The sequence below is a fragment of the Sycon ciliatum genome, chromosome 1 (assembly GCF_964019385.1).
Source record: "Sycon ciliatum chromosome 1, ocSycCili1.1, whole genome shotgun sequence".
NCBI classification, from domain to species: domain Eukaryota; kingdom Metazoa; phylum Porifera; class Calcarea; order Leucosolenida; family Sycettidae; genus Sycon; species Sycon ciliatum.
The window spans coordinates 56,766,005-56,789,846 of NC_088643.1; the positions used below are offsets into that span (position 1 = coordinate 56,766,005).

The following is a 23,842-nucleotide window of genomic DNA, read 5'->3' on the forward strand; positions in this document are numbered from 1 at the left end:
ACACATTGAATGTTACGAGACGTTAGTCATGTAGATCTACAGTGTAACTAGTAGGCCGACAGCTATCATAAGTCTACTGAGTACTGCATTTTTAAATCCAGATCAGTGCCGGAGAGCATGCACTACGTATACAGTGTGAGCTTGGCAGTACAGTATCCTGATTATGCTGAGTGTATCTAAAGTAACAGAGTGTTGTAACCAATAGATTTTTTCCGCCAAGGAAGACAAAGGTTAGGTCGGCGTGAAATAAATTGAGGGACATTGAACCGGCAGCAAATGTATTGGTCCTGCACTTGATATCTGCACGAATTAACATTTGCAATCGGAATTAGTCCACACCCTTGACACCCTACCCACCCACCCACCCACACACACCATGCCTCCACCCCCCACCCCCACACATGCAGCCACCCAGCCACACACATGCAAACAAACACATACATTATGCACACATACGCATGCACGCGCACCCACCCACACCCACACGCAATGTGCAAACGAGGCATCCGTGTACGTAACAAAGTGTTTGCAAAGTCTGGGAGAAATACGATTTATTGCATTACATGTTGTGTTATTCAAGGGAAAGGGAAATGCTATTATACGTCCCTGGAAAATAGTCAACGTAAGCAAGAGTTTAAAATGCAGTTGTTCACAGAATCATTACACACGGCATGTACTCTATATGCAAATAGTAGGCTAGCTACACGTGGAAGTCGAGTATAGTGCAAATAGCAGCACCGGGTGTACATGTGAAAATAGCATTAATAAGTTGAGGGCAGCGCAGATAGGGCTTAAATATAATGGCGAGGGGGTTTGTGTGTGCGCGCACGCGTGTGTGTGTGTGTGTGTGTGTGTGAGTGTGTGTGTGAGTGAGTGTGTGTGTGTGTGTGTGTGTGTGTGTGTGTGTGTGTGTGTGTGTGTCAGAACTCGAAACGAGCAAGGAGACAAGACACTCGTCACATGGCTGTCACAAGAGGTGACGTGACGCACAGCAAACAACAACCGGTCTATGCCGTACATTGGGTGGCACCGACGAGGGTGGGGGGGGGCAGGGCAGGAATAGGACATGAATAGGACAGGAACCAACATTGCCAGCAACTTGGTTGAATAGTGACAGACTTCTTATACTATAATAAGTTATAGAGTTCAGACGCAGTCTGGAAGTATTGTGGTAGTGAGCAGGGTATCGCGACTAGATCTTCCTGCTTCTGACCAGATTGTTGAACCACTGACCACTGTACAGCAGCTCACTTGGTCTGACCGTTGACAGGAAGCGGCACTGCAGCAAATCGGCCACAGACAAGCCGCCGACCATACCACTCAGGGCGACCGACGACAGCAGCCCAGTCTGGCGTCTAGCTATCCACTTCTTGACGGCGTCACGCGTGAAGTTGACCTTATCGGCGTGCTGGTTGAAGGAGGGCTTGTTGTCGATGCTAACGTCCGACAGTACAGGACTTTCCTGGCCAGCAGGCTCTGCCTGTCGCAGCCAGGCGCGTGGACCCCACAGCCAGCACTCGATTAGGCGACGCGTCCTGGTCAGTGACAAGCGAATGCTGGGCGCTGGCACCATCAGCGCTTTGCAGATGTAGTGAAGAAACGACGGATGGTCGCCGTCGAACACTTCCAACAGCTCTGACAGGAAGACGCCAACTGCGTACGCGTCCACGCAGCTGAAGTCCAATTGCGGCGAGGAGTCGCACAGGCCAATGATCTCCGGTGGTAAGTGATTGATGTTGCAGCCTAGGTACATCAGGTCATTGACATCATACACAAACCATTCCGGCGGGGGGTTCTTCGTGGACTCCACTTTGGTCTTTTTGTCTGATGCCGCACTCAGAGCATACTCAAAGCCGGCCAGCAGCAATCGGTCACCACTGCAGTAGCGAAACACAATAGAAACACAGGCAGCATGTAGACAAGAATATATTTATTTATTAAACTCAATCTCGGAGCACGTGATGCGGGGAGCAACCCCAGAGACGAGGGCGCTACCCAGCGATGGGAAAAGTAAGTTACAGTGGCAGTAGCATTAGCTATTCAATTGTGCATGTGCGCATGTGCGCGCGTGTGTGTGTGTGTGTAGGGGGGGGGGGGGTGTACATACATGTATCTGTATCAATTAATGGCTTTCTGTCCAAGTTTCTGACTGTGTCAGCGTGCGGGTGAGTACCGTAAAGTCTTGTATAAAAGCCGCGCTTGAATAGAAGCCACCCTCGAATAGAAGCCGCAATTTTGGGCCCATCAAATCACACATAAGCCTGGTTTTAGTGTTGACATACATAGAAATACCTGTCTTGTATAGAAAAAAATGAAGCTGAAGACACCACTGCAGCTGTACTTATGGTTGATAAATATGGTGGTAAAGACACATGTAGACTGGTGTGTCTTTACCACCATATTTATCAACCATAAGTACAGCTGCAGTGGTGTCTTCAGCTTCATTCTCCAGAGTCAAGCTCCGTATGAAGACATCCAAGAAGAAGATTGCCTGATGAGTCCAGCGGGGACGAAACGTACGTCGCAATCGAGCTATGTCGTTGCTGTGTCATCATCTATGTGCCATGCGCTACTTGATGTACCAGCCTGCTATGCCGGATACCGCCAGCCATGCATCGACCAGGCGCCAGGCGCGAACTGATGGTGGTGGTGGTGAGAAGGAGAGCTCTGTGCCAGAACTTTGCAGCCTAGAGAGCGTGTGTGGGCAGGCGTGTGTTTACCGCCATATTGCCAGGTGTGTCTTTACCACCATATTGATCAACCTGTCTTGTATAGAAGCCTGCAAAATTTCACCAAGAAAGTCATAGAAGCCACGGCTTTTATACAAGATTTTTCGGCATGTAACTAGACACGAAAGTAATACTCCGTGATCTAGGGCTGTTTCTCAGTCTCACACAAAGGATGCGTTCTTTTGATTTACTTAGTAGAGACACAGAACAGATTTACGGGAAGAAAAAAAATGGACTCGGATGGAGAGCCAAGGATTAATTTATAAAAAATAAAACCAAGGAACTGATTGTTTAGTACCTGGTGAGTCCATAACCCCAAGAGTGTGCAACTCTGTACATGGGGATCCGCGCGGCGGAATTCCAACTTTACGTCAAAAATGACGTACACTTTCGTTGCGCTTGTACTGCTCCCTGATTCCAAGCACCGCGGCCGCGGATCGGAATGCAGAGTTTTGTCCTCTGTGCCTCAGCGGCATGACGTAATGTTGGAATTCCGCCGCGCAGTGGGCCTACAGCAGCCTGCAGTCCCCAGTTGCACACTCTTGGGGTTGTGGACTCTTGCTGGTACATGGATAGTGGACATTATAGCGTAGCCTGTAGTTCCTTGGTCCTTTTTATTTTTTATTAAAAAAAGAACAGTGGATGAAAGTTCACAAACGCAGATCTACCTATTCCGGTAGACCATCAATGTAAAGGCCATTATGTAGATCACTCATCCCTGCAGCACTTACAGTACGGCGTACGGTAAAACTCCCCAGATCCGGGCACGTTGGGACCGTGCGCTGCCTGTAACTAGGAATTGCCCGTAACTCGGAACTTACATACTTACTGCATTCAATTAAAGATGTTATGACTGGTTTGGGGCCATTTTTTCTGACTCTAGAGAGGTCAGAAAGGTGCCCGGTAGACGGCGGTGCCCGGATTAGGGGTGTCCGGATCTGGGCAGTTTTACTGTACGCTTTGTGGAAAGCAGCTCCTGAGGTCATACATGTACAGAAATCCTGTACCTCTACCGACTTACCGTAATGTCGCGTGTAAAAGCAGGTGCTTATGGCCGTATAAGCCGGGGTTCAAACCATGCTTCTATTCAAGTTGTGCTTCTATTCGAAACATGCTTCTACGTCAACATTGTCACGTATGTAGTGCGCAAGTACATGATACATGCATGCTTCTATTCAAATCGTGCTTCTGTGTCATGACGCGCTTCGAAAAAATCGGCCTCTATTCGAGTCATGCTTTTACACGCGACACTACAGTATACGTTTTTCAAACCTGGTAGATCCGGAAGAGGAAAGTAGAATTTGCCATTTGGTATAGAAAACAGGAACGAATCAACGGAAAGTTTCTACCGAACCTGCAGATCTAAAACGAATGCCCCCCCCCCCCCACACTGAGAACACCTGCAAAAGAGCGGTACTCACTGCAAACAAGCTATGGTGGAATTGCCACATTGTTGACAAAGACTACGTTCAGCCGAGAGTTAGTCTACACTTTGCCTGGCCCAAATAGGGAATAAAGTAAGCAGGGCATGAGTTGAGTGCTTAGTCGAGAGATTTTGCAACTCCGAAAAGAGCACAATCGACTCTGGACTTGCTGGCTGGGTTAGCGGTCTTGTTGGACAGCTCGTTTCTGATACGGTAGATGTGCTGACAAAGCTCATTAGCCGCTGACGAAACCACCATTGGTTTTGTCAGCAAGAATACATACCCCCCCCCCCCAGAGTGTGCAACTCAGCTATGGGTGCTGTCCCAACAGAATTTCAAATTGATGTCATTTTCATGATGCAATGCGCACTGTGCATGTATTATCAGACATATCCTGAACCTGTGGTGGACAAAGCCCCGTTTTATCCGGTATAAATTAGTGCAAAGAAAAAAAAACGTGTGTTGTGTTGACAAATGTCGTAAATCACTGGTGCAAGGAGCATTGCATCACAAAAAGACGTCAACTTGAAATTCTGTCGGGACAGCAGGGTATGTGGAAGTTGCACACTCTGGGGGGTTATGTACTCGTGTTGTCAGTGAATGATGACGAGATGCAAGAAACCTCTACTGACCCCCGTCTTGACTAGTGTGAAACGGCTAGTGATATTTTAGCAATTTTAGCGAAAGGAGTGTTTTCGCTAAAGTTTTGCTGCGCCAATTGAAATTTTGCATGTGCAGTACAGTACTACATGTATATCATCCTTCTTTTTAAACTCTGAAACTCGGATCGCTAAAATATTTCATCGCGAATTGGTCCAGATTCAGAAAACGCTAAAATTAGCCGTTCTGCAGTATCAGTAGCTAGAATTGGTACGTACCTTAAGCCATCGACAGGTCCAATCATCATCTTGTCCAGATCAATGTGTCGATGCACAATGCCAAAGGACTGGGCATGCTCCAGTGCCAGCAGAAGCTGCAGCAGGAGCAGCGTGATGCACTCTTCTTTGTCCTTCAGCCTCTTGCCACTCAGGTTCTCGGCAACATACTCGTAGCCTCCCACGTAGTTGTGCATCGAGTCGGTGATGAAGCAGGCGTGACTCAGACAGTCGCTGGTGGCCATGTCCATCTTGCACTCTATCTCCAGTGGCAAGCGCTGGATAACCTTTCCGCATGGACGCAGTATGTTGAAATGCGGTGTCATGACCTCGCGAATCGTGGCGTCTCGTGCAACTTCAGCCGACTTGGATCGCTTTAGGGTGACCATCATCTCAATCTGGACGAGGAAAATCCAAAGTCACAGAGATTAGGAAGAGTCCCAAATACAGCACCACAGTGAGTGTGTGTGAGTGTGTGTGAGTGTGTGTGTGTGTGTGTGTGTGTGTGTGTGTGAGTATGTGTGTGTGTGTGTGTGTGTGCGTGCAAATGCCTAGGTGAGCGCCGCAAACCTGTATCAGTATAGAGAGGTAGCCGACAATGTTCTGCCTGCCAGCGCTGGTTCCGCAGTGCTGGGGGGTTTGGCGGTCCACAAGTGCCCCATCTCTTCAGGCGCTCCCCACGGCATCATCTCAAGCTCCATGCCGAACAGCGGTGTGCACCATTGCTGCTCACTGACTCCTCCGCCGCCGCGTGTCATCTCTCGTGTTGCAAGGCCCAATGTGGGGCCTGTGGTCGGTGCTGCCGCTCTACTCATAGCTTCCAAATCCATAGCTGCCGGAGGTGGCTCTCTCGTGGTGCCAATTGAACATGGTCCCTGACCTCTCGGCAGACTGCCGACTTTCTGCCGTCGCTCGTCGTTCCATGTATTGTTGTTGGCCCCCGCAAGGGGACACACGACTGTAATGGCAGTGTTTACCAGAACCAGGACCAGGACCAGGACCAGGTGTGTGTGTTTGTGTGTGTGTGTGTGTGTGTGTGTGTGTGTGTGTGTGTGTGTGTGTGTGTGTGTGTGTGTATGTGTGTGTGTGTATGGCCAGAAAAAACACTTCATAGCTGTGTGGTGTAGACCAGGCTGAATAGGGGTGGTCATTTCTTCAGCCTTGCAAGCTGTTGAATAGTGCAATCCCAGCACAAGTTGCTGTGGCTTCTGCTGTTAGCATCGCTATGGGCGTCAAAAGGTCAAAGGTTTGTGTGTGTGTGTGTGTGTGTGTGTGTGTGTGTCGTAGCAGACCATGCTGGCAGCAGGCAATGCACCGCATGTCTTCGCTGGTTTCGCAGCCCTGGCGGACTGGCCGTCCACAAATGCCTGGATATGCACCCATCTGCTACTCCAGTGCACGACGAAACCACCGCTTCTGGACCATCGTGTGACACCCGCCAGCGGCTCGCCCTACCTTGCTGCAGAGCCCACTGCAGCAAATGCGATCGTTGTTGCAAGTCAACCCGAGGATTCCAGCTACACAACTGCAACAAATGGATCAATGAAATGGCTAGGAAACCTCGCTAGGTCGTTGATGCGACACAGTGCCTCAACCCAACTCTCCATGTCTGTCGGCCCCTCACACGAGGGGACATGTAACCGGAAACGGCAATGTTCAGGACAGGACAGGACAGGTGTGTGTGTGCGTGTGTGTGTGTGTGTGTGTGTGCGTGTGCGTGTGTGTGTGTGCGTGTGTGTGTGTGCGTGTGTGTGTGTTCGTGAGAGAGGGGAGGGGGGGGGGGGGAGGGGGAGGGGAGAGCATGTGTATGTGTATGAGTGATGTGGTGATTGTGTGATAGAGTATGTTTTGCATGACGGTTATCTGAACACATCAGGGCCGCGCCGCCCTGTTTAGACACTTGAATATATTATAATAATTACACAAGAGAGATTGGAAGCTTTGTCACAACTCTGAGTTTCACATATTACTACGATCATCAGGCAACATTATAATAAGGCCACCTAGAATTAATTCGTTGTTTCGGGTCACTTCACTCATCCGTACCAGGGTCGGTCGGTCGGGTTTATTTTTTATTTTGGTTACTGCCATGTATATGTGCATACATGTACAATTGTGCGTATCGAATAGCTTTTGTCCATCAAACCAGTCGATCAAATCATGACTATAGACGATCCAGCGCAGTCATTGTCCCATCAGATCCAGGTCTCCTCCAGGACCAGACCTTGGCCTCGCTGGCAAACGAGTCTGAGGAGCAGCTCTCACCTTGAAAACGTCTGACAAAGAGCGACGCGGTGGCGGAGCTGATGCTGTTTCAGGACCGATTGCGGATCGGAGATAATAATAGAAGACAACATCGTCACCAAGCGCTGCATCCTGTCATTTTATTTGGCTGCTTCTGAGGTCGATGTCTTGACTGCTATTATTAGGTGCGCGTGTACACGTACGTACATAGTCTAGGAACACACTCCACAATCCAGTGCGTCGTTACTATAATAGCTTTCATGGCTGAGGTTGTTGGTATGCCTGTTGGCTCTGGGTTCCCAGTACTCAGTAGCCGAGGCTGGTTGGTAAAGTAACTCCAATTTCACTTCAAGGTACCAGTACATCTAGTGTCTGCTTCTATCAAAGCAGCATGCTGTCTATACTCTTACCCCAACTAGTGTAGGGTGTGCATAGGTAACTGTCTTGGCCGTTTTATGCCGATGTACTCCGTGTGGTGTAGACCAGGTGTGCATTGGTGGTCGATTCACATGGCTTCGCCAGTTGTGTGGATCAGACAGTTATCTGGCGCAAGTCTTGATCTGTCTCATTCAGATCTTGTTCGCTATCGTTGCTATAAGAGAAAATCCGTGGGTGCACATCCAGTGCATTTGCAGATTTGCGTGCTTCTCTTGCGACGGGCGTATACATGGTACATAGTCTAGTCATGTACATTTGCATGCACTATAAAAAAAAAACATTTTGCGGTCGGGTGACCCAAAACAACGAATTAATTCTGGGTGGCCTAATTATGTATTCATGTGTTACTGAAGCCGTGGTCTTCCACTACCCAATGTGTCTCTTTTGATAGCATGTTGCCACCATGTTTTTTACTACAGTTGAATTTTGATACACGTGTCAGGGATCGCATGCACGCTTGCACAGGCAGTTGAGGAAGTTGTAAACTCTGAAGGGTAGTGAGGCAATTTCAGCATAATTATAGCGTATAATTTATAGCGTATAATTCTCCATGTGACTGGTGGCCAAGTTGAGTGACGTGTTTGGATGTGTGAAGTCGGGATAACCCATCACCTTGCGGCACCAAGAAGCCAGAGAGGCGAGTAAGTTTCCGGTCCAAATTCAGGGGCGTTGGAAGGTATTTTAGTGTGGTATGGTCAGCCATCTGAAGTACAATTTACTCGTGGGGGAGGCCTGAGCCGAAAAATTTGGAAATTTAGAGCCGAAATCAGTGCATTATATTGATTCACGGGGTACTTGGGGCAAATAGTGGTACGGTCAATACCGTAGTGACCGTACCGTAGTGACCGTACCGTGTGCGACGCCCCTGAAATTCCCTTCAAGCCCCCACATGCCTCATACTAGTATCAGTCGTGAGGTGTCATTGATTCTTAAAAGTTTGTCATGTGCGACTCCCCTAGCCTTACCTCCATGGAGAAGCGTGTGGCGGTTCCATCCCGACAGTGCTCGAAGTGGGTCAGCAGGGTGGTTGGAAACTGACCATCGGTATGGCCAATCAATTTCAAATGCTTCCAGTCGGACACAGATTTCGCAATGTTGGCCGGCATCCGCTTCCAGACCAGATGCGAGGCGTTGCGCCACATGCTGGCCAGTCCTTCTTGAATGGAGGAGATCTGGTTGTCTCTCGTTGAGAACTGCTCCATCTGCTCTGCAGCACTGGAACATGTACTGTCCGTAGATACGCGGTGCATCAATGCCAGCATGGTTAATTTCGGCGTAGTGTTACTGGCAGCACAGGGGGCAGAGCTGGATGGATAGAAATCAGGCATTCCCTCTTCAGATTGTAGACTTTGGTCCTTTGACGAGCCTTTGAAGCGGAACGCATGCCCTCGATGCGATCTCCACAACGACGGTCTAGAGCGAGAGCGGGGTGTCTCAGGAGATGGAGTGGAAGACGGAGGAGATGTTGGTCTGGACGTGTAAGGTCCAAGCATGACGTCATGCGATGGGCTGGGTTCAGTTAAAGTTGGCGGTAAGTTGATGCTGACACTAGAGCCGTCAACGCTGTTGCTGGCCTTTGGCTTCATCAGCTTGATAATTTCTCTGCTCCGATTCCTGTTAAACACCATGCGAATGACTTTCTTGAAGGTTGGTTTGAGTGGGTCGCCTGGCAGTGAGCGGCGAGGCTCATCAGTGCCGCCTAGTGTGTCCAGACTGTCCTCTTCGCCATGCTTTGGATCATCAATGCACGTGTCGCTGGCAGATGCAGTCCGGCTAACATCTGCCGTACTGCCACCGGCGTACTTGGCTTTGCTACTGCTGGACTCTGCTCGCGACAGCGGCGTACAGGCCACATTCATGCACGGTCCAGACCGGTGGATGCCCGACTCATTGCTGTCCCCGAGGCTCTCTCTCTCCTGGTGTGCATGTAGCCCGGAAGGGTTGCTTGAACACAATAGCCGTTGTTCTGCGGAGCGTTGGCGACTGCTGGCAGGATGCTTCTCTGGCGTACTGGGTTCTGATGATGGTGTGCTCATTCCTGATGAAACCGATGGCCTAAACGGAGGTACTTTCCCAAGCAAATGGAAACTGGACGTGAAGGGCACGGAAAATGCCCTAGGTGAGGATGCATGAGACAAACTCGAAGCCGGGCTCATGGTTGTATCAGCACCTGTCGAGGTAAACGAATCCGATCGCAGGGCAAGCAAGCATGGGCGTGGGCAGGCCCCAGTCGCCTCGACATATTTACTGCTGCAAAGGGATGAGGTTGACGGTGATTGCTGCAGCTGCTGCTCACATTTCACATCACCACCGTCCCCAGACTTGCTGCCCACCGCCTCACCTGCATCATTGGCCGATGAACCAACTGACAGTAACGAGGTGCGATTGACAAGCACGACCGGGTTGCCATCAATACTGAAGTCTGTAGGGGTAGGTAGAACATGCCCAACAACACTGCTGCCACGCGGCGGTGAAGGTCCACAGTCAAATGTGCTTAACACTTCCGCTGGCAAAGAGGAGGGCTGCTGGGGTTCTACTCCATCAGCTGATGAATGACGTGTCGTGGGCACAGTGTCATAACCACTCTCCGTGTCCGTTTTCCGTCTCAGCGGCCGTTCATACGTAAATGTTGACGAAACTTGAGAACTTTCATTGATTTTCCTCAAGGCTTGTATACGAGCGGACACCGGGCTAGAAGCAGACAGTTTCTTCGGACTGAGATCGGGGGTGGTGGACTTGTCAATGTCGCCTCTGGACAGCCTTCCGCAGCGCCTGCCGCCAACTCCTGTTCTTGACTCATGCTCAAAAGCGGAGCCCACAGATTTTCTAGAAAGTTCAAACACGTGTGTGTTTTCCTGACAAAAACAGTCGATGCAGATCCCTTTCCTCCACGGATGTGGGCGAAATCCTCGGCAGGGCTGGTTCATTGTGTGCGATTGCCTGGCAGACTAGACAATCCCAACTAATTTCATCATGGCTTTCGAAGTTAGTAACTCGAAGAGCAACTGCAAGACGGAAAATGTTTTCAAGTCGGGGAGCACCCGACGCCAAGGTGAGGAGGTCAGAGTTGGTCAGGCTTTGCATGGGTCATGGAGGCGTTTGAGGCCTGCACTGGCCTGTACTGGCTGTAGCTGTACTGCTGGATCCATACATCTTTTGTTTTGTCCTTGTTTGGGTTGCCTGTCACTTTTACGATAGCGAGGCTCGCCGTGTGCAATGATTATCATGACCCACAATGATAGCCATGGCGCTGGCCAATAACCAGTGTTCTTGCCGCCCACGTGATCACACCAAGCGCCCCATGATGACGTAACTACAGTCCATTCATAAAAAGATGGGTCCTGGCTCTGGCGAGCTCCCGTATTTGGCGATTTTTCGTGATTTCATCGTACACAGTGCAGTGCTGCGAACTTTGAAATTTGAAAAAGGGTCCAAAAAGGGTGCCTGAACTGGGGTTCGAACCGCCGAATGCACTGTTGCAGGCGGGGTCAAACGGCCTGGATTTTGATGGTTTTTCCCAATTCAGTGCTTTTGGGGCAAAACCTGGCCGAAATCCTATTCTTGCTATGGCTTGCTTTTTGGACAAAAAAACTTCAGAAACATAATTGGAAGAGGATTCCATAATTATGGGATTGCAGAAAAAAATTCTAAAAAAACTCAACGTTTGACCCATTTATGGCCAAAAGCTAGAAGTTCATTTTTTTCTGAATGGACTAGACTGTAGACGAGTGCAGAGCAGGCTGCCGCCACTCCAACAGCGAGCCATGTCATTATAGGCGATTCACACGACAGGCAAATCCACGTCAGGAAAGTCACCATGGAGATATTCCTGCGGGTGACCAAAATTTGCCCGCGGGAATCAAAAGTGTCCATGGCCTTTTTGCCCGCGGATGCACTCATCTGCGGGCACTTTTACAGTTATGAGGCTGTGAGGTCGTACTATGGTACGGTAGTCTTGAACCCTGGTTGTTTGGCCTTTGTTTTTGGGTACTCATTCCAAATCACCACAGTAACGCCGTATACTCACCGGATACTCGCGGGAGCTCAGGCCGCCACCCGCGGCCGTGTGAACTGCGGCCTCACGTTTCACTTCCTGCGGGCACTTGACAAACGTGGATTTGCCTGTCGTGTGAATCGCCTATTAGCCAGAGAGAAGGGAGGCTCTAGTACGCTCACGTCCATCCCAGTATCGGAACATGGGCTGTGTTTCGACGCGAAAGCCGATTTCCATGATCATGTCCACCTGCGCTATGGCTGGCCCTTGGATAGGCTGCCGGATACCTGTCGCTGTGGAGAGCGGTTCACTGTGGACCATGCCCAGATATGTAAGCTGTCGGGCGCCCGGGCTTCATTCACATGCGCCATGATGAGGTCACCAATTTCCTAGCCTCATGCATGAAAGAGATCCACAACGATGTGGAAGTTGAGCCGACACTCCAACCCATCACCGGTGAAGCCTTTCGCTATCGTACTGCCAATGTTGAGCCCGATGCGCGAGCGGACATCCGGTGCGGGGCTTTTGGAACCATAGCCGCAATGCATTTTTCGATACGAGGGTGTTCTATCCCCACGCAGCGAGCTATCGGTCCCAGCCCATTGCATCTATTTATCGCAAGTTGGAAGGTGCCAAGAAGCGGGAGTATGGCGAAAGAGTTAACCAAGTTGAACATGGCTCGTTCACACCACTGGTCTTCTCCTCTTGCGGCGGAATGGGTCCAGAGGCAGCCATCGTCGTCAAGCGGATTGCTGATGCTCTGGCTTCTAAGCGCAAGGAGAGCTACAGCAAAGTCGTTTGCTGGATGCGCTGCTGCTTGGCTTTCTCTCTTGCTAGGTCTGCGATCCGGTGCGTTCGAGGATCACGCTCCGTTCGCCGCCGTCACATCAAACTGCTTACAGACCACCAGGACAGCCTGTCGCATTTTGGGAGACCTTCTCCTCCGCTGTAGACCACGTTATAGCGCGGAATGACAAGACCATCATTCTAGGAGATTTTAATGTTGATGTCCTAAAGAAGACATCACCACAATACGGACACCTACGTCAACACTGCCAAGAATTTTGTCTGCGGAATGTCGTGACCCAACCGACCAGGCTGCCCTCGGGTACCTGCCTCGATATAGCGCTATGCTCTGACGACCTTTAAACTTCCGCATGTGATGCCATTGCCCTGCACGGCATTACTGACCATCAGCTGGTCTTAGTAAAGACTGTCTTGCCTATGACTAAACCTACGAGAGTTGTGCGGCAGTTACGGAAGCCGCCATTGTGGAAACTGCCTGCAGACGAATGCACCGATTCCATGCTTGATGCACTCACTGATTCCGCCTTCCGCAGAGTACCCCCAGATGGCTCACCAGACGTTAACACAATGGCAACTAGCTTCTCTATTCTATGCAAAAGAGTTCTGAACAAAAAGTCGCCTGTGAAACAAATTACCATCAGTGCTAGGGCTAAGCCTAAACCACAGCCTTGGGTAAGCGATCAACTCCGACGGTTGTTAGAAAGGCGCAAGCACCTCCACGCGAAGGTTTTGAAACATCCCGGAAATGAATCTGTGAAACAACAGTACAGGGCAACAAGGAGGGAAGGCACACTGTTAAATAGAAAGCTGAGACGAGAGTATTACAACAGGGAGTTTCGAGATGTGAAGAATAAGCCAAGGCAACAGTGGGCGCTTCTAAACTCGCTCACAGGGCGCAACTTTGTCCGTGAACAACCAAAAGCTACGTTAGGCGATCTGAGTGCCACATTTGCGTCCATTGTCACTGATCCTAATCCTTGCCCACCCTTGAGCAACCTAATACCTGACATCTCGACAACAGCTGACGCAGACGCCCCATCTTTTAAAGAATTTCGTGCCGTTTCAGCTCTGGAGATAAGCGACCTGTTGAAGCATTTGAACTGTGCCAAGGCAGCTGGATCGGATGACATTCCTCCTCTGCTCCTACGCCTCTGTGAGCCTGCCGCTGCAGGTCCCATAGCGCAGATCATTAACGAGTCCTTGAGTACTGGAATGGTGCCAGATGTGTACAAATTGGCTACAGTGTGTCCTGTCCACAAGTCAGGGGACTAATCTGAAGCGTCGAATTATCGCCCCGTTTCACTTTTGCCGATTGTTTCTAATATCCTCGAGAAGGTAGTACATCGGCAAATGATAAGGTTCCTCAAAGATCACGCTGAGCTTCGTATTCTCCCAGACGAGCAATTCGCCTACCGCAGAGGGCACTCCTGTGAGGATGCGTTAACTCTCGCAGTAAACCGCTGGATGATGAGTGTGGACAAGGGCGAGTATTGCGGGGTTGTACTCGTGGACATGAGCAAGGCCTTCGATCGGGTACGCCATGAACTACTACTTAACGAGCTTCAAGCTATTGGCATAAGCGGAGTAGCACTACAGTGGTTCTCCAGCTATCTCCAGGGTCGACGACAACAGGTGAAAATTGGAAATAACAGAGGAGACGAGACACATTGTACACGAGGCGTTCCGCAAGGGTCGGTGCTAGGGCCTCTGTTATTCTCTTTGTACGTGCGACATGTCCCTGGAGTACTTCGCCGCGCAGAGTCCCAACAGTATGCTGACGATATCGCCTTTTATATACACTGTCAGTCTACTGGAGAACTTCAGCACAAGTTGACAAGTGAGTTGAACAGACTAAATACGTACCTTGGAAGCATTGGTCTCATCTTGAATGCCCAGAAAACGAAGTTCATGGTGCTTCGGAAGAAGGCTCTGCCTCTTCCGCCGGATCTTACCATTGCATGCGGTGGTGTCGATATTCGACCTTCTGCCACAGCGCGTTATCTTGGCCTCATTATTGACCAACACCTCACCTTTGAGGACCAAGTCAACCATGCATGTACATCTGTTTATAAGAAGATAGGAGCATTCCGCCGCTGCCGCCGTACAGTAGACCACACAACTAAGCGAATATTTTATTTATCCCTCATCCAATCCACTATTGAATACGCCAGCAACTCGTATGCTCACTGTCTTACACCATCTTTATACTCTCGCCTTGTTACTTTAAGTCATATCAGCATGAAACAGGTTTTTGGTCTCCCTCGCCGTACCCCGACTGTCTTTGTTTTGCGGCACGCTAAGTTATACTCCCTCGAATCTCGTCTCAACTTGAGGCTTTTTATTTTTGTTTTCCGCTGTATTCATCAGCTTACAAGTCCTCTTCTTTCCTCAATGTTCACCCTCCAGTCGGCTGCTACTTGCACCGAGAGGCGCACTAGAGGGCAATCATTCTCTTCACTTTCTTTGCCCGCTGCTACCACTAGATATGGCATGTTCTCCATTTCTTTCCTTGGCGCTGATAGGTGGAATTTTCTGCCTGTCTCGTGTCGTCAGGTTGAGCATCTATCCGTTTTTGTTTCGCTCTGTAAAGAGCACTTAGGGTTCCCTGTAACAAGACGGCAACGTCTGTAGGGCCTTCCCTATCAAAATAATAAATTCTACTACTACTACTACTACTACTACTACTACTACTACTACTACTACTACTACTACCTTGTGCCTGTCGACCTCGTCCAGGCTGAGGCTCGCCTTGCTACGCATTAGACTGTCTTCACAGCCATTTTAGCTCCCTCCTTATTGGACTGTTTTCACAGCCATTGTAGCTTCCTCCGTATAAGACTGTTTTCACAGCCATTTCAGCTCATTTTCTCTCGGTACTAAGCTGTTGACCTTGCACTTGTGTTTATTAATTTTGCCCGTACAAGAGGCTTGGAACCACGTAAAAAAAAAAAAAAAACTAGACGAGTCCATTTCCGGAAGTACGCACTACGCACTGGTTATGCCTTCCGCGATCCGGTTGTACGCGAGAGCGCACGGTGCATGTACACTGTACCGTGCACGCGCGCCGGCGCGTCTGGCCTTTGACCTTTTCCCCACTAGACCCGGGTGCTGAGACAGGGTACCAAAACAGAAACAGCCTGAAATTGTACCTAAACTTGTTCCGATTTCGTTTAGTTTTCACATGATATTACGACCCACTTTTTGCTGGGTCCTTGATTCGAGGATGTGGGTCTCCTGTACGGTGCTGCCAAAGACCTGCTGAATCTGCGGCTCCACTGACCATCTTGCTCTCAAAAACGAAGTAGTAAGTAAGTTACTACTCCCTGCCCTCAACTGCCACACCAAGCGTAGACGATGGTAGACCCGTTACTACGGTTACGAGTCGTACTACCAAGAGTACATAACGCAAGAGTACATAACCTGATAACCCCCCAGAGTGTGCAACGCCGATCCAGCTCTGTGTAGGGTCTTGGTCGAGCGGAATCGGATCTTCTGATGTCATGCGTACACTTCACACCAGCGCAAGGCCGGTCTCGAGGCAGGGCACCATTGTTTTTGATCCAAGAGTACCCGCGACTTCCCGGGTTCCCCTCGGATGTGTACGGTATTATGACGCAAAGATCCGATTCCGCTCGACCAAGACCCTATGCAGAGCTGGATCAGGCGTTGCACACTCTGGGGGGTTATGTACTCTTGGTACTACATGTAATTTCGGAAATCATTAATTTTTTATCTTCGGAAAGATTTCTGCGATGTTAAGAAGTTCTGAGTCACAATGAGTTGAGAATATTAACTTTTATTTTACTAGGGTGTTTCCCACAGTCTGGGCCACAGACCTATGGTCTTCTTACGAGAGCCCCTAGGAAGGTTATGCATGAGCGAATAAATGAGCGGTAATCGGTACAAGTAGAAGCCATGCCTTGCCGCAACGTTATGGTGCTTTGTAGGGAATTGTAGCTCTGTGCCAAAATGGCTGGCCCAGGACCCAGGCATGGATGGGCTCCGAGTTCTTCTTCCTATTTTTTCGATGTGATTTCTAGTACATGTATTGCCAATGGCAAGAATGGGGTACTTCTGCAACATCCAACTCTGAAGCGTAATAACTCAGTTAGAGAGGCATGAGCATTTTGCCTCGAACCCAGGCTTTTAAAGTTTCACCAAGATGGGCCATAGACCTACACTAGTTTCATTCCAAATCATCTAGTCACGTGGACACACCCACCCCACATGACCCTCAGTTATCTTCCGTGAACGGTTTCCTCAGGCTATTCGACCCCGCTCTTTGAAGTTGTATGGTTGTGCTGTTGAGGCAGCGAACTAAAAATTAATAACCGTCAACTCGAACAAACATGCACACACACACACACACACACACACGCACACACACACACACACACACATACACCACGCACAAACAAATGACACTGTACTCACTGGAGCCGGGTTCCATCATGATCCCGGACGTATGCCGGAGTACGAGTACTATAATTAAGGTGCCGGCCGGTCCCCATGGAAAATCGCGGAAAAATTCTTTGAAAGTTGAGCAAATCTTGCGGTGCAGATAGTGGGCTGATCGAATTTTGTGGCAAAAATGCGGGCTGAATTTGCGGTAGAATATGAGGGAACTTGCGGTAAAATGTGTGGGTTTAGGCCATGTAAAATATATTGATTGTTTATCGTCAGATTTTCCCGAGAAATCGGGGCGGACGGGAGGTTTTTAATTTTATTTTTTATTATGCATTTTTTTATTATTATTATTTCACAATCACGATGACATAGTGCCAATAAGCATGTGATGCGGGCGATTTTAACCAGCCATGGTGGGGATTTATGGCTGTAGGGTAGGTGTTCCCAAACCCAGAGGATAATGGAAAGTGGAACAACCAACGTTACGTAGAAAAAACGAAGAATATCAGGCAGCTTATGATCAGTTTCACTGTTCAAGTCCATAGCAACTATAATTTGTGTAAGTTATGGTTCAGTCTGTGGACTTGACCTTCGAAAATCTACGGCCATGCTGATTAGAGGCTGTAGACCACAGTACATACAGTACATTTACCAGTATTAAAAAATAAAATAATTCGGCTGGAGGGTGAACATCAGGGAGTCGTCAAGTATTTGACGACTCCCTGGTGAACATTTGGGGCGGGCGCGGACGATAAACAATCATTTTTTTTACTTGGCCTTATAGATCTTTAGTCATGCCGTCACGGTCTGATGCTGCATTCTTGTACCCGATCTCCATCACATGCACCACTGCCACCATACCGGAATGGTACTGCAGTCAGACCTCGCTTATCCGGTCCTCTTTTATCTGGATCCCTCGCCATCCGGAAGAAAATGATCATTGGTTACCGATGTACAGATTATGTACGGCATACATACTGTATGTGTGTTCGATTATCTGGTTCCGGCCCTTGCCTATCCGGATATTTTTATGGCCCGGAAACGGATGTGTGCGGTTAAAGGAGGTCTGACTGTATGAGCAGAGTGCTCACAAGGCTGCATGTATGCCGGAACGCGCCAGAGTCAGTCGATCGTACGAGCAGCACGTTCATGCACACTGAAAAACAACCGATGATTTCTTGAAATCTGATATTTTCCTCACCATTTGTGGCAATTCGCGGCGATTCTGCCAAATCATCACATTTCGTGGGAGACACCGAAATTCGCGGATTTTGTCGCGGGCCGTGAGATCGTGATTTCCTGTGGGGACAGTATAAGTCGCTATTGTGACAATATGCAAAGCTCTGACCGTGCATAAATAATCATGGCAGTGTTATTCAGTCCCGATGTATATAGTAGCTAAGGATCCAATGTTGGGAACCCCATTCAGCTTGTTTTTGGGATCACTATAATGCATTTGCCTGATCCTGTTCACGAGTGGCACCACAGCTGTTCATACGAGTATGTGGTACCGAGCACATAGCACCCCAGCCGTTGATAAGTGGCCGACCACAGCCATCTCCTACGATTAGTATAATCGACGGTTCATGGTGCCGCGGTGGAAAGCCAACGATCGTGAAGTCACTGGCTCCATCAACACAAACACCTCGAATGATGGCATAATGGCGGCAAAACCACCAATTTGCCGACGGTCTCAGATGATAATGGATTATGCGAGACCTGATCCGGATATGGCTACACATACTTCTTGAGGTATATCAGTTGGAGACTGGCGAGTGGTGAGAGAAGAAACTTTTGCCAACCCGGTTTACTCAGTGTTTTAGTGTTCGCTGCACGAGATCACGGTTGACAGAGCGTCTCCACGGTGCTGTGGGGGGGGGGGGGGGGCATTAGTTTTGCTAGGCAAAGTATAATGCCAGCAGCAACAAATTAAAATGATTGAATTGGTATGGATAAAAAGTAAAACCAATCAAATCAGTCCGGGCTACATGTGACTATGAAAACACTTCACATAGGTGTGTTGAGACTGATTCCGAAAGTCTCCTCCGGATTCCCTGTGACTGAGAATCTTCAAAGTTCACTCCAGGATTCCAGGCCCGGTGTCCACTGAATGAAAAGCTAGCTACACTGTAGATTGAGCAATTATCACTAGCTACAGTGTTGAAAAGCGCTCAGCAAGCAAAGACCAGCTTCGACTGAGTCGCCGGGCCTCCACCACTCTTGATGGCAGGTCACAGAGCGAAGTATAAATTAATGAATGTTGGCTCCAAACGGAAATTTCAGCCTACAGAGAATAGTCAGATACAGCCAGCCTACAGTGCCATGGCCTACTTCACGAAGGCGGCTCACACTCAGGTCTGTAGCTTCACTGTGTTAGCTACTACTGGCTGATGAGCTCAGGTCACGGATCTGCAAAGTGTGTTCGGTTGAATTTATGCACCGGCTTATGCGCTGACCAGTCTATGATGCTGATATTGAGAGCAATTTGAAAATGGAACAGACAACTCAGCATAATTTTGGCATTTCCCGCCGGTTGAGTCGGCTCAATGGTGCGCTGAGAGACAGCGGCCATACATGGTACGTATGATGCCGGAAGAATATTTGCAATTGGTATTGCACGTGGTGGTGTAGGGAGGGGCACCCAGATAGGAGAGGTGAGGATGTATAATCTTGAGCTACTCATGATGGAGCATGGTTTGAAGTGAGTCAGCAGGGCCAACTTTTAAAATAGTTTTAAACGCTGGAATTGAATTGCTGCCTCGGAAGCTAAGCGATGCCGCGAATACTTCTTCTTTTAGTTACGGATAAAATTGATCAGTCGCAAATCGAACTAGTTATGATCTAGGGGTGAAATTGAATGACTGGAAGGAAGACACTAAAAACAATAGGTAGAAATATCACCATTGACCAGACTCACCTCTTCTGCCAGGGTACTACCGAACAACACAAGGCGTTTGATTTCAATACTACCTGAGTACACCTCTACGTCGTAACATTCGCCTTCCTTCGCCACGCCTTCCGAATACGCAGGACCTTCTGAACTGCGCCTCTTGGCATCCGTCCCATACACTTGTGTATAGGTGATTGTATGGCCAGCTGGTCGCATCAAGCCACTCCCTGTGCCTAGAGTTATTGGCCACTGCTCTGCGGTGATGTGTCGCGGTGACAAATGTAGGCTTCGTGTCGCCGGGTTGTACCTCTGACCACCCAGCGCGATCAGCAAACCCCAGAAGATCAGCTGCCGAGAGTAGTGCGAGTTGCACACAGGTCGAAGGTGGCACTCTGTGGAGCCGGAGGAAGAGCCGGGCAGGTCTCCGGTGTAGCAGGAGCTTAGATCGCGATAGTCCCATTGGTCACGCAGGGTCAGTCTGTACTTGTCTATGGTCAGAGCGGATAGGTAAAGTGCCTGTTCGTCACTGGTAGCACGTAGGAACAGCGAGAGAGTGCCCGAGTTGAGTGTGTGTGCCTCCCAGGTATCTTCATCCACAAATCCATTACCCAGATTATCACGTGACGTGTAGCCAGTATTGCTACGGTGGCGATGGTGTCTTCGATGCTGCTCTTCGGCACTACCGGCCTTTGAACCGCAATGATAGCCGGGAGTAGTACGTCCTGTGCAAAACTGCATGCCATATGGTGTCAGGTTTCTCTTTCTCTCCTCATGAAGGTGAGACACTAGGTTATCAGCCGGCAGAGTGCTGTTGAAGTTAAACATTTGATCCCAGAGAACACCGTACAACACATCGGACTGCAAGGCTTCTGGTGATGTCTCATTGTTTGCACACCAGAACGAACGGTAGAACGAGCCCGTCCACAGAAGTTTGTGCAGTGTATCGATACCAACGTCCCTGGCCTTTTGTACTTCCTCCCTGAATGTGGCATTGGGGTTGTGAGCAATGTCCATGACACGCAGTGCAGAACTCAGGGACGAGATATACAAGAAAGCGTTGTATGAGTTGACATCACCCATCAGTCCATGTTCGTCGAATGTATTCACCAAGTCACCCGTGAGACCATACTTACTGCCGTGTGCCAGCTGCCATCGAATAGCTAGTGTATACTTGTCCCAGATACTCTTCAAGAACTGCAGGCCGGCTGATTCGTTGTAGTTCAGCCAGTTCATATACACATCCATGATGAACACGGCATTGTCGTCACCGCGGGCACCATTGTTGGCTTTATCAAGGTTGTAGGTCCGCGATGCCCCGCCACAGCCACCGCCAAACTCCTCCGACACCAGCCCATCTGCTGTCATGTGATCGGCATACAGCATCAGGGTGTTGTGCTCCAGCGTGGGGAATAGGGAGTTGAATGCTAAGGAGCGATATCCGTGGATGTGGGGTGGCTCCATTTGTGCGCAGCTATGACTCTCAAACTGTCGCCAGCGGCCGTCTTTCAGAAACATGGCCGTTTTCGTCATGGCTCCTGGAGAGTTCACTAGCGCATCTTCTAGAAAATTCGAGGGAAAGGCTGACATGAATCGGGGCTGATCGTGCAGAAACTGAACCTCTGTATTCCAATCCTTTATGTCGTGAAGCACCGAGACGAGATTGCCACTGAGAGATTCAGCAACGTTCTCTGAGGACGAAAAGAAGTTGCTATAGTACTGGCCAATCTCCACATCAGCAAAGAAGCGATGTGGAAAGAACCAGGTTAATAGAACGGTGATCTGACTGGAAGAGTTTGCTGGAATCCACAGTCGAGCAGCGGCTGCTGCATGCTTTGAGCCTGGTGGTATGGCCTGGTTGTAGAATGACCCGTTGCCTTCCACGAAGGTCATCCATGCTTCTTGTAGAGACGTGAAGCCTTGTACCGTAACTTCGTCCACAGATACGGCATCGGTCTTTGTCATCACGGCCACTGTCATCGTGCCAGTGACGGCATCGGCTTTGCCTTCCTCACCTGCCGATAGGGTGAAGCCGCTACACGTACCACCGGTGGATTTGTACTTACGAAAGGCGGTGGATTGCGCTGTCATGTTTGCTAGCATATCCGGTAGGTTGAAGAACACGGCGGTCTGCGACTTCTGTGGCCCAGTGTTGGTGACGTTGAAATGGAACGCGATGGCTGGCGTAACAGAGCTGTTCGGTTCCTGTCGCTTGAACGGCGAGAACGCCGTGACGGTTATCTTCGCCCTCAGCAAGTCGTTGCTGGTTTGCAGGCAAGCAGTGGGAAATGCCCCGCTGTACGTGAGCGAGTCAACGGTGGGAAGATCCTCGTTCTCTATCGTCATGTGAGTTCTGAGCAGAGATGCTTGCGGTGGATCGACTCCGTCTCCATGCCATGCCTGCGTCAGCACACCCATCATTGCTTCGTCCACGTTCACCTTACCACCACCGCTGGCCTGGGGACCATTGTTGAAGATCTCCCAGTCCGTTAGTCGACCGTCAGCTCGCAGTTCAATGGTCCCACCACCCAAGCTACCGAGTGGCACTGCACTTCTCATTCCAGACGGTGGTGCCTCCACAGTGAAGTTCCCCATGCAAACAGTGGATGGGAGAGTGCTGTTCGCACATCCAGATATAACAGCTATTTGGAAACACGCAATTGTAACTCCGGTCTTTAAGAACAAGGGAAGTAAGCTCGATGCATCGAATTACCGCCCGATTTCGTTATTGTCAACAATCTCCAAGCTGTGTGAACGTATTATGTACAACCACTTATACACTTACCTGTCTCCTGTTCTACATCCGTCCCAGTCTGGATTCCGAAAAGGCGACTCTACGTCCTGGCAGCTTCTCAGACTTGTTCAATCGATGTCTTCTGTTCGTGAGAACGGCCATTACAGCATGCTATGTTTCTTTGATCTAAGCAAGGCCTTCGACACCGTATGGACACGCGGGCTCCTATACAAGCTGTCGCGCCATGGAATCCATGGTACTTGCTTCACGTGGCTCAGTACTTACCTGACGGGCAGACAGCAAAGGGTGCGTGTCGGCTCTGCTCTGTCTGCCAAAGGGCATGTACGGTCTGGAGTTCCTCAGGGATCAATCCTGGGGCCTCTCCTCTTCCTTATGTATGTAAACGATCTGGCAGAAATGGATCACACATCACTATATGCTGATGATACAGCACTACTTGTGACAGCACCCACTCTCCCCGAGGCTAGTGCCAAGTTACAGTCTAACATAGATGGCGTTATTCATTGGATGGAAAAATGGAAATTGCAACCCAACTCTTCGAAAACTGCTGTAATGTGTATCCCCCCCAGTTGTTCCTGTGACCTATCTTCATTAGTAACCAGTCCCTTCACCTTTCCAGGCACCACAACCCCGCTCTGCATCGTTGAAAAACACAAGCATCTTGGCGTCATTATTGACCAACACTTAACCTGGAAATCCCAGATCGAAAATTTAGACAGCCGTGTTAGCTCAGTAATGGGATTTCTCTCATCACACATCACCCACCTGCACACCGACTGTCGCCATGTTATCTACACATCTTACATTCTGCCTATTTTTGATTACTGCTGCATAATTTGGGCTGGCATTTCTAAAACACTGATTGCTCGACTCGAAGTTATGCATAGGCGTCTTTTGAAAATATTATTTCGGCTTCCTCGCCTGACTCCAAGCGCAGACTTATACCGCCTTGCTTCTGCTGTGCCGCTCTCGGTCCGCGTGCGTTTTTTGGCATGCCAGACAATTCATAAAATTAAGCTGGGCATTGCTCCTCTTCATGCTCTCTCCTGCCTAAGCTGGTTTGCTCAATCTCAAGACATGCGCACCAGAAACTCTCTCCGCTTCCCTATTGCGCGGTCTGCCTCTATGCAAACATCTCCTCTCTTCCTTGCTTACCGCCATTGGTCTCTCCTCCCACAACATCTAAAATCCTGCCAATGTTACAATACATTCACACAGCTACTGCAGAATGCAACATACTAGTTGATATCCAGCCCTGCCCTAGCTTCTTTTGCTTTTCAGT

The 23,842-nt window shown here is 49.4% G+C and overlaps 2 protein-coding genes across 2 annotated transcripts; both read right to left on the minus strand.

The window, feature by feature from the left end:
- Window positions 1–529: 529 nt before the first annotated feature.
- Window positions 530–10,765, minus strand: LOC135804486 (uncharacterized). The gene is made up of 3 exons (XM_065318368.1): window positions 8,676–10,765; window positions 5,032–5,426; window positions 530–1,877 (listed from the first exon to the last, which is right to left on the minus strand). Exons 1-3 carry the CDS (start codon window positions 10,635–10,637, stop codon window positions 1,193–1,195), a joined length of 3,042 nt encoding a protein of 1,013 aa, XP_065174440.1. The 5' UTR covers window positions 10,638–10,765; the 3' UTR covers window positions 530–1,192.
- Window positions 10,766–18,451: 7,686 nt separating this feature from the next.
- LOC135804487 (uncharacterized) lies at window positions 18,452–22,451 on the minus strand. The gene has a single exon (XM_065318369.1). It carries the CDS (start codon window positions 22,398–22,400, stop codon window positions 19,794–19,796), a length of 2,607 nt encoding a protein of 868 aa, XP_065174441.1. The 5' UTR covers window positions 22,401–22,451; the 3' UTR covers window positions 18,452–19,793.
- Window positions 22,452–23,842: the final 1,391 nt, after the last annotated feature.

Coding starts and splice junctions, on each gene's coding strand:
- LOC135804487 (XM_065318369.1), bottom strand. CDS start 22,400: ATGGGGAACTTCACTGTGGAGGCACCACCGTCTGGAATGAGAAGTGCA.
- LOC135804486 (XM_065318368.1), bottom strand. CDS start 10,637: ATGAACCAGCCCTGCCGAGGATTTCGCCCACATCCGTGGAGGAAAGGG. Junction 5,427..8,675: donor CCACACGCTTCTCCATGGAG/GTAAGGCTAGGG, acceptor TTCCTCGTCCAG/ATTGAGATGATGGTCACCCT. Junction 1,878..5,031: donor GGACCTGTCGATGGCTTAAG/GTACGTACCAAT, acceptor TCGCTACTGCAG/TGGTGACCGATTGCTGCTGG.